This window comes from Poecile atricapillus, chromosome 23 (genome assembly GCF_030490865.1).
Source record: "Poecile atricapillus isolate bPoeAtr1 chromosome 23, bPoeAtr1.hap1, whole genome shotgun sequence".
Lineage (NCBI taxonomy): Eukaryota > Metazoa > Chordata > Aves > Passeriformes > Paridae > Poecile > Poecile atricapillus.
Window position 1 is genome coordinate 5,810,343 of NC_081271.1, and position 9,664 is coordinate 5,820,006.

Consider the following 9,664-nt stretch of genomic DNA (forward strand, 5'->3'; position numbering starts at 1 on the left):
GACAGGGAATGGGCAGGGAATGGGCAGAGAACAGACAGGGAATGGGCAGGGAATGGGCAGGGAATGGGCAGGGAATGGACAGGGAATGGGCAGGGAATGGACAGGGAATGGGCAGGGAATGGGCAGGGAATGGGCAGGGAACAGACAGGGAATGAGCAGGGAATGGGCAGGGAATGGGCAGGGAATGGACAGGGAATGAGCAGGGAATGGGCAGGGAACAGACAGGGAATGGGCAGGGAACAGGCAGGGAACAGACAGGGAACGGACAGGGAATGGGCAGGGAATGGACAGGGAATGGGCAGGGAATGGACAGGGAATGGGCAGGGAACGGGCAGGGAACAGACAGGGAGCAGGCAGGGAGCAAACAGGTTGCGGGCAGGGTGCCAGGGTGGGCGCTGGCGCTGCCACCACCGCTCAGGATCTGTCCCCTGCCCCTCCCACATCACCTTGGGGACCCCCAAACCCAAGCCATGAGGGGGCACACAACCCCCGTGCCTCAGTTTCCCTCTGCAGCTGTGCTCCCTCCCTCCCCCCCACTTCAATTTCAGTGTTTTACTTAAATACTTTTATTTTTCATGCTTGGTTAGGGTTTGTTTTTTTCAAAACTCTTTTGTTTGTTGTTTTTACAGTCGCCATTGGGTTTTCCCGGGAATGCCGGCTCCAGATGCAGATGAGCAGGACTGGGCTGGGGGACTGCAGGGATAGAGGGGGTGATCCCCACCGGGATGGGAGAAGCCTGCTCCAGCCCAATCTGGGCCACAAACAAACATCTCCTGGGAGTGTTGGGGACAGCGACACATGTCACCTGGTCCCCTTTCCCTTCATCCCTGAGGTGGTGAGGATGAAACATTCCCCATCCCGCCCCCTGCCTTCCTCCCTGTGGTGATGAGGATGGAGTATCCCCCACCAGGCACCATCCCCCTGTGCTCTGGGCCACTGTGTCCCCACCGACAGCAGAGACCTCAGGTCTGGGTTCCTTTGGTTGTCCCCACGGGGAGGAAGAGCGGGCTGAGAGGGTGCTGGGCTTACAGAGTGTCAGGACCCAGGTGGGGCTGGGCTGGGACTCCCACACTGTCACCACACCAGCACCCAGGACCCCCAACTTGTCACTGCATCCTCAACTCAGGAGGTAAATCCAGGACCCCCTGGCGGTGCCCTCCCCCATTGTCACCTCCTTGTGCCATCAAGCCCAGCAGGGCCCAAGCCAGCAAGGAGACTCCAGTTAAAAACAACAGAAAAAGACCAAAAAAACACCCATAAAATGACCTAAACAAGATGGAACGGAGCAGACTCAACAAACTCCATCGTCCCCTGCAGTGGCACCAGTGGCACCAGCACAGCAGCAGGAGCGGCCCCTTCCCAGGGCAGGAGGTAGCGGGTGGGGGGACGGCGGCAGAGCCCTGGGGGGCTCAGGGGGGATCTGGGTGGTCAGTGGGTGCCGAGGGAGATGGTGAGAACATTCTCCTCCTCCTGGATGGGCTCCAGCTCGGCGCTCTGCACCGCCTGCGTGATGAGAGTCAGCTCCTGGCACAGCGTCTCGAAGCGATAGCTCACACGGATGTCGGGGACGTTGGTCCGGCGGATGTCATTCCCCTCCGGACCCTCCTTCAGGTAGTTGGGACCCAGCCAGTAGCTCTTCACCTGTGGGAGTTGGGAGAGGGTCCTGAGTGCCACCAGTGCCCATGGAGGGAGAATGGGGAATGGGGAAATGGGAACGAGGGAACTGGGAATGGAAATGGGTGTAAATGGGAATTGGGAATGGCGGAATTTGGGATGGGAGCAGGTAAACGTGGGCGTTGGGGATGGGAATGGGGGAATAGAGGTGCATGGGAATTGGGAAGAGGGTTGGGCAAATGGGAGAATGGGGGAATTGGGAATAGGAACGGGGAAATGGAGGCAAGTGAGAATAAGGAATAGGCAAACTGCAGAATTGGGAATGAGGGAATGGGCCTCACCTTGTGGGAGAAGCCGCTCATAAGGACGCTGTTCCGGGCCAGCTCACACATGTCGCAGGAGCTGAGCTTCCACACCTGGGTGGCGATGCTGTATTCCTCCATCAGCGGCTCCTGGGGACAGCCACCCCTCAGCTCCCGCCACAGACACCCCTCAGGCAGCACAGGGGTCCCCTGTCCCACCTCCTCCCAGCCCCTCCACACCCTCAGCACCCCCCGGAGCCCATCGGTGCTGCTGGTGATCCCATCCCACCACCTGCCACATTGCACCAGCAACCCCAGCCCACCACCGACCTCATCCCATCACCCAGCCCGTGCCCACCCCACAGCTGCTCCTGGAGACTCACTGCTGGTGCCCCCCAAACGCTCACCTTGGTGAAGTGGAACTGGAGGGGATCATCGGTGGAGAGGGAGACCATGAGCCCCCGCGAGAGGTACTCGGGCAGGGGGTTGCGGTGGTAGCTCAGGAAGAGGCTGTTGTTGCTCAGTGGGGACATGGCAATGCCAATCTGTGCCAGGTAGTACAGGTACTGCAGAACAGGGGCCTGTGGGGCACAGCAGGGTAAGGGGGGGTCCCACCACACCCCCAGCCCCTCCGGGCACCCCCTCCCCACTCACCTTGCGCAGTAACAACCCGTGGGAGATGTTCTCTGAGACCATGAACCCTGACACGAGGTGGTGGATGGGACCGGCCTCGCCACAGTGTGGGCGCAGGACAAAGGTGTGGAAGCCCCTCTTCCTGCAATGGGTGTTTGACTGTCACCATCACCCTCTGATCTCCCCAGAACCTCCTGAGGGGCGCAGGTTCCGGGCTGTCCTTACCTCCGGAGGTGGTTGAGCACTGTCATGTTGGCATACATGTAGTACAGGTAGTAGGAGTAGGGTGGGTTGTCCTCCTCCACCCAGTTGCCTGGCAAAGGGCTGTCCAGGTTGAAGATGTGATGCTCTGGTTTGGATTCATCATCCACGCTGTCGAAGCCATCCACCTGCAGGAGAGACAGCCCCAGGCTGGGATGTGACCCCTCACTCTGGCGGGGTTTGGGTGGGGGTGTCCCCAGGAGCAGGGTGCAGCACTCACGTGCTCCAGGAAGAGGTGCAGCTCTGGGTGCTGGGCAGGGTGGATCGTGGCCTCGTAGAGCGGCAGGAAGATATTCTCCAGCATCTCCTGGAAGTTGGCCAGCTGCTTCTTCGTCCGGTAGATGTCACTGCAGGGAATGGGCCCCGCTCAGAGCCGGCTTTCCCCGCTTCCCACCCCACCCCAGCTGGCAGTGGGGTGGCCTGGGTCCCCCCAACCCAACGGAGGGTTCCTGTACCCCCTTTACTCACAAGAGCCGGGGCACCTGCACGAGCCAGCGGACGTTGTTGGAGTGGACGCGGTGGCTGACGGCCCAGCGGGCCAGCTTGTCCCACTCATCCCGGGAGCGGCCGTAGATCGAGAGACGCAGCTCCGCGTTCTGGTACTTGCTCTCCTCCAGGTCTGCCATCACCTCCTGATGGGAAGGGACAAGTGACAACTGTCACTGCTTGGCCACCAGGAAGGGGACACGGGTTGCAGCCACCACGAGGAGGGGAGGTGGCCCACCTTGATGATGTGGGCGAAGTATTTCCCCGAGACGCGGTTGTCTGTCTTGATGAAGATCTCCCGCAGGATGGACTCCCCGATGGGGTTGTACTTGGCGTTGAACTTGTCGAAGCGGTGGAAGGTGTTGCGGTCCTGAATGTGGGACAGGTGTGACCTGAGACTCCTCATCACCCACCCCAACCCCACCCACAGCCCCCAGCAACCCCCCAACGCCCCGGGAAAACCCCCTGGAGAAGATCCCACACCCCAGCCAAGGACGGGCTGGGGGCTCTGCTCATCCCCAGGGTTTGGGAGGCTCCCATACCGCATGGACATCCAGTGTGTCCACGCTCAGGTCGTAGGCCGTGAGGTTCATGGTCTCAAACACCTCCTTGAGCGTCTGCTCCTTCCCCTTCTCCACGTGGACAATTTCATCCAGGTGCTTCTTCATTGCCCGCTTGATAAAGCGCAAGAGATGCTTCTGGTTCATGCAGGACGAGGCATGGATGTGGGTGTCCACCTGCACCAGTGAGGTGATGATGAGCCCTGAGACCCTCCAAGAGCTCCCCAGTCAAGCCAGGAACCCCCCAAGACCCGGGACTAGCTCAGGATCCGCAGGTACCTTGCGGATGTTGTAGAAGTCGCGGTGGGGCACCTTCTTCTGGGCTGCCAACTCCTTCATCTCGTTCAGCAGCACGTGCATCTGGAACTTGTTGCTCAGGTACTGCAGCCGGCGGTAGCAGAAGGATTTGCTGCCCAAAACAGGGAAGAGGGGCTCAGTTTGGGGGTGAGGAAGCAGAACATCCAGCCCCAAAAGGCCCCCACAGATATGGGAATGTGGACTCTTGGACACAGGTGAGGGTGGGCGTGGGAGCTGCACCAGCACCGTGTGCCAGAGTCACTGCCATGTCCCTTGGGGCTGTCCCTGGGGTTCTGTCACACCCTCATCAAGGGATCCCTCCCAGGGTAAGACCCCCCCCATGGGACCCTTCCCCTTACATGGGCCCATTGATGATCAAAGCCATGAGGAAATTCATGTCTGCGATGAACTCCTGCAGGTCGGGGTATGGCAGGTCCAGCTCCGTGCTCCTGGGGGTGGACACATGTGGAGGTCACACAGCCCCCCCAAAAAACTCACCACCCCAAAGAGTAGGACCCTCCCCCTCACAAAACTCACTTGTCAGTGATGTCCTGCTTGGTGTAGACATGCACAACACCATCCACCATCTTCAGCCCGAAGCCCAGGTCTGCCGGCATGTTCCGGGGGTCCCACGTCTCATAGGGGTGCTGCTCGGCAAACGGGGGGTGCACGGGGGCATCTGCAGCCAGGAGACAAACAACATCACCCCAAAAGCTCCTCCAGCATCCCAGCCTAGCACCGAGACCCCTCCCACACCGTGCTCACCGGCAGCTACGGGGGTCTCGGGCACCTCCTCGTAGCCGCGGGTCTCCAGGGGCTTCTCGGAGAGCTCCTGCAGGTAGCGGGCCGTGGTCTTGCAGAAGCTCTGCAGTGACAGCCCCATGTACTTCTCCCGCACAAACAGCGCCTTCACCACGCTCTTGGCTGCATCCAGCAGGTCGGTGAAGGGCACCTGGAGAGGGGACACCAAACGGAAAACCACCCCCCAAGCTGGGGTTGGCAGCCTGGGGACCTTTGCCTGGGTTCCAGGGGGGTCAGGGGGAGGCTCACCCCACATTTCTCCTCCCCAGAGATGGTCACCCGCTGGAATTCTCGCTCCAGCAGTGCCTCCCGCTCCTTGGGGACGTGGTCCACCAGGCTGTCATTCTGCTCCTTGAAGAGCCTGTGGGGACAGACGTGGCCAGTGGGACAGTGACAGATCCGCCCCGTTCCCATGTACCCAACAGCAGCATGAGCCCCACCCCAGGGACTGTGTCCAGCCCTGGGGTGGCAGGATGGTGATGTTGTCTCCAGGGACGCCACCATGAGGTTGTGGCAGCTGTGCCACCCGTGTCCTCTCTGGTGATGGCATTGTCCCCCTTCCCAAAAGACATCCCCCAGCCCTGATGAGCACAATGAAAAGTGAGGGGGAGGAGGGGGGCACAAAGAACAAAAAAAAACTCACGACAGAGACAACTCCCAAGCAGAGACAGGAGGGAGGGGGACACACAGCGTCAGACCCCCCATCCAGGGGAAGACAGGGCCAGGACAGGGGTCCTGTGCCAGCAGCAGAGCTGGGACCCCCAGCTCACCCCAACCCCCCTCCCCAGGCGCGTTGACTCCTTCAGTGTCAGCGAGAGTGGCTGGGAGGGACCTCTTGGCTCCGTGCTTGGGTGTGCTGGGTCAGAGCGGGGCCAGGTGGGTCCCCGATCCCCCCCGTGGCCCCGGCCGGTGACACCGAGCCGGACACTCACTGTAAGTCCGCAGCACTGTCAATTTTCAGGAAGTCCTGTTTGGCTCTGAGCAAAATGTCGGGCTCAAGTCTGGGGACAAGGAGGCGGCGGTGGAAGGGGGGGACAGCCGGGGGGACGAGGGGGAGAGAAATGGGGGGGCCGGGGAGAGAAAACACCCCGTTAATGCCGAAACAACAGAAACCAGACAGAAACCAGCCAAAAACTCACTGCAAAGGGGACACCAAGTGCGACACCCACGGGAGAGGGGACACAGAGCTGGCACAGAGACAGCCTCTTGGGGCGGGGAGGTGGCCTGGCCCCATGCAGGGTTCCCTTCCAGCGACTTGGGGGGATACAGGGGAACCCCCCAAGGCTTACTTGACGTCCTGGCTGATCTGGCGCTCCAGGCGCTGGCGCCGCTCCTCCAGCTGCTCGATGGGGCTCTCCTCGGGGAATTCATACGGAGCCGTCCGCATCTCGTTCTCGGCCAGCGAGCGACAAAACAGCTCCTGCCCAGAGCAGCCCTGCCATGAGCTGTGCCCAGAGCAGCCCTGCCATGAGCTGTGCCCAGAGCAGCCCTGCCATGAGCTGTGCCCAGAGCAGCCCTGCCATGAACTGGGAACAGCCTCATCCCTGCCATGAGCTGGGAACAGCCTCAGCCCTGCCATGAGCTGGGAACAGCCTCAGCCCTGCCATGAGCTGGGAACAGCCTCAGCCCTGCCATGAGCTGTGCCCAGAGCAGCCCTGCCATGAGCTGGGAACAGCCTCAGCCCTGCCATGAGCTGGGAACAGCCTCAGCCCTGCCATGAGCTGGGTGCAGCCTCAGCCCTGCCATGAGCTGGGTGCAGCCTCAGCCCTGCCATGAGCTGGGAACAGCCTCAGCCCTGACATGAGCTGGGAACAACCTCAGCCCTGCCATGAGCTGGGAACAGCCTCAGCCCTGCCATGAGCTGGGAACAGCCTCAGCCCTGCCATGAGCTGTGCCTGGCCTCAACCCCCTGGGTTGGGAGAGAAAAGCTCACAGGAATTCCCAAACTCAGAGCTGAAAATGTGGGAAGGGAGGAGGGTTTGGGGAGGATGGGAGTGGGAAGGATGGAAGGGAGACCCCCCCACACTCCCTCAACATACACTCACCCCCCAGACCTGGCAAACTTGGTGCCCCAGACCCACCTCAGCGATCTCCTTGTATTTGCCATCCATGGAAGTGCGCAGATCCACTGGGAAATGCTTCAGGCAATGGGGGGTCCCGGGTAGGGACCAGGCTGACTGCAGGGGTCGGGCCCCTGGCCCCCCCCGCAGCTCTGCAGGGAGTGGGACAACATCAGCTGGGGGGGTCTGGACCCCCACCCGGGCAGGAAGGGGTTAATCAGCCACTCCACAGCTCCCCCTCCCCACCATGGAGCTGGGATGCTCTTCCCAATGGGGGTGATGGAGAAACTGAGGAAGCTCAAGGGCAAGAGGGAACCCCCCTCTCTTTTCCCCTGGGGCACTGGGAGGGCTGCTGGCTCCACTGGGGGGCTGTAAGAAGCCAACAGTGAATGAGGGGCTCAGAGCTGGGCTGCAGGACCCCCATGGCATGGGAGGCACAATATTGGGGTCCTCTCCCCCTGGCAGCCCCCCATCCCATCCCCTCCATCACAGGGGGAACATCCCCACACCGGGAGGGACAGGAGGCAGCATCATCCCCTCTCCAAACACACCCCATTGCCCCAGAGCACCCCTTGCTCCCATCAGCACCGGGGCCACCGGGCTGGGGGATGCCCAGTGCCACCCCCCAGTGCCAACACCCTCCTCTGCAACCCCCAAAAACCCACCACGGACCTGGCTGGGGGGGCACTGGAAATCAGGTCCTACTGGTTAAACTGGGGCCACCAGTAAAAGCCCCTCCACCCAGCACAGCCCGGGGGGAAGATCCAGGTCTCCTGAACCCCAAATACGAGCCTCCACCCCACTCTCTCCCTGCATCACCCCAACGGGAATGGGGCTGGGCTGGTGTCACCCCGGACAGGGATGGCACTGGTGTCACCGCGATGTGCTGGTGGCGCCTCACCCAAGTGCCCTGTGCCCACAGGACACAGCCTGTGCCACCCACGTGTGACAGGTGGCAGCCCTGGGGGCTCTGCAAGACCCGCCCCCCAACACGGGTGCCAGAGAAATGACAACCCCAAGGTGCCACCTCAGCCACCCAGGACACATGTGAGAGTCAGGAGCAGCCCCGGTGACGCCCCTAGACCCCCCCAGAAGTACCAGGCAGGTGACAACCCCGAAATGCCACCATCACCATTTGCCATCCACCGGGAACACACGTGTGCCACCCACGTGTGGGAACAGCCCCAGTGACACCCTGAGACCCTCTGCCAACGGTGCCAGCCAGGTGCCAACCACAAAGTGCCACCTTGTCCCCCCGTGCCACCTCCCCCCCACGTGCCAGCCGAGCTCGCCCCCGCGGAGCCCCCCCCGCCCCCTCCACACCGGCCCCGCATCCCCCAGCGCTCCCCCTCCCTCCTCCTCCTCCTCCTCCTCTTCCTCCGCTCTCACTGCGCCACCGAGGCGCTGCTGGGAGGGGACACACAGGACCCCCCACCGCCGCTGCCACCCCTCCCGGTACCGGGACACGGCCGTGGGCTCCCCCTCCCCCGAAAAAAAACCCCTCTCAGCAGCAACGCGGCATTTCCCAACCCCAGCCTGATCCCCCCTACTCGCAGCATCGCGTCCCCCCCGCGCTGGCCGTGACCTGGCTGTCCCCGGGGGCTGGCGGGGGGGGGGTATTTTGGGGGGGGGGTCTCACCTGCGGGGCTGGGGGTCTGCAGGCTACCCCGCTTCTTGAAGGGACACTTGGCCGGGGGGGCAGAGGACATGGCGGCTCCAGGGGGGGCCGGGGAGGGGCGGAGGGGCTGGAGCTGATGGTGCCGATGGTGATGGTGGTGATGATGGTGATGGGGGCGGGGGGTGGTGGGGGGCGCCCGGGGGACTCTTACGGCGGCGGGGCCGCAGCGGCCGCTCCCTCCCCTGGTTGATGATTGATGCAGGAACCCGGGAATGGACCAAAGTCCCCGGCGGGGCCCGGCCGGAAACCGGGACGAGGAAGAGGATGGGGCGGGCGGAGGATGTGGCGAGGAGGAGGAGGAGGAGGAAGGAGGTGGCTGCGGCGCTGGAGGGTGGAGGGGCCAAGACCCGCGATGGGGCTGTGAGCTCCGGGAATGCGGGGCTGAGACACCCCCGGGACAGCCGTGACCCCCCCTCAGGGACAGCCCTGTACCCCCCCCGACAAACGTGACACCCCCCGAGAACCGCCCTGGAGCCGTGTGGGGGTCGGCCGCGGTCCCCAGCCAGCCGTGACACCCCCGGGATAGAGGTGTAACCCCCCCGCCCCGGACAGCCCTGTGTGACAGCCACCCCCAGGCAGCTCCGTACCTCGCTGGGAACACCCGTGACACCCCACAGGCAGTCGGGAACCCCCCGGCTCAGCCCTGAGCCCCTCCTCGGGGACAGTCGTTACCCCCCGGGCTCAGTCCTAACGTCCCCCCCAGGCAGGCATCGTGCCCCCGCGAGAAATGGGATCGGACCCCCCCAAAGTGACCGCGTAAAACAGGGTAACCCCCCCCAGGCGGTCATTATGCCCCCCCAGTATGGACACTGCTCACCCCCGAACAGGCATTGCTCCCCAAAAAGACAGGGTGTCGTTCTTCCCCATCCAGAGACCGGCCCCATCCCAGTGGGAATCCGTGTGCCCCCCTCCAGGGCTGGCGCTGCACCCCAACACAGACCGTCATCCCCCCCCCGTTAAACACTGTACCCC

At 63.0% G+C, this 9,664-nt stretch overlaps 1 protein-coding gene across 1 annotated transcript; it reads right to left on the bottom strand.

Moving 5' to 3' along the window:
* Positions 1–554: 554 nt before the first annotated feature.
* AMPD2 (adenosine monophosphate deaminase 2) lies at positions 555–8,795 on the bottom strand. The gene is made up of 18 exons (XM_058855782.1): positions 8,654–8,795; positions 7,036–7,166; positions 6,244–6,374; positions 5,887–5,955; positions 5,204–5,315; positions 4,919–5,105; positions 4,691–4,832; positions 4,513–4,602; positions 4,136–4,265; positions 3,839–4,033; positions 3,535–3,666; positions 3,279–3,442; positions 3,031–3,157; positions 2,775–2,938; positions 2,571–2,691; positions 2,324–2,497; positions 1,956–2,066; positions 555–1,641 (listed from the first exon to the last, which is right to left on the bottom strand). The coding sequence occupies exons 1-18, from the start codon at positions 8,721–8,723 to the stop codon at positions 1,429–1,431; spliced, it is 2,463 nt and encodes an 820-aa protein (XP_058711765.1). The 5' UTR covers positions 8,724–8,795; the 3' UTR covers positions 555–1,428.
* Between the last annotated feature and the right edge of the window lie 869 nt (positions 8,796–9,664).

Excerpts from the sequence above, each read along its gene's own strand:
- AMPD2 (XM_058855782.1), bottom strand. The coding sequence starts at position 8,723 with ATGTCCTCTGCCCCCCCGGCCAAGTGTCCCTTCAAGAAGCGGGGTAGC. Across the intron at positions 5,956-6,243 it reads CAGATCAGCCAGGACGTCAA|ACTTGAGCCCGACATTTTGC; the intron begins GTAAGCCTTGGG and ends CCTTGTCCCCAG. Across the intron at positions 2,692-2,774 it reads GTGCTCAACCACCTCCGGAG|GAAGAGGGGCTTCCACACCT; the intron begins GTAAGGACAGCC and ends CACCCATTGCAG.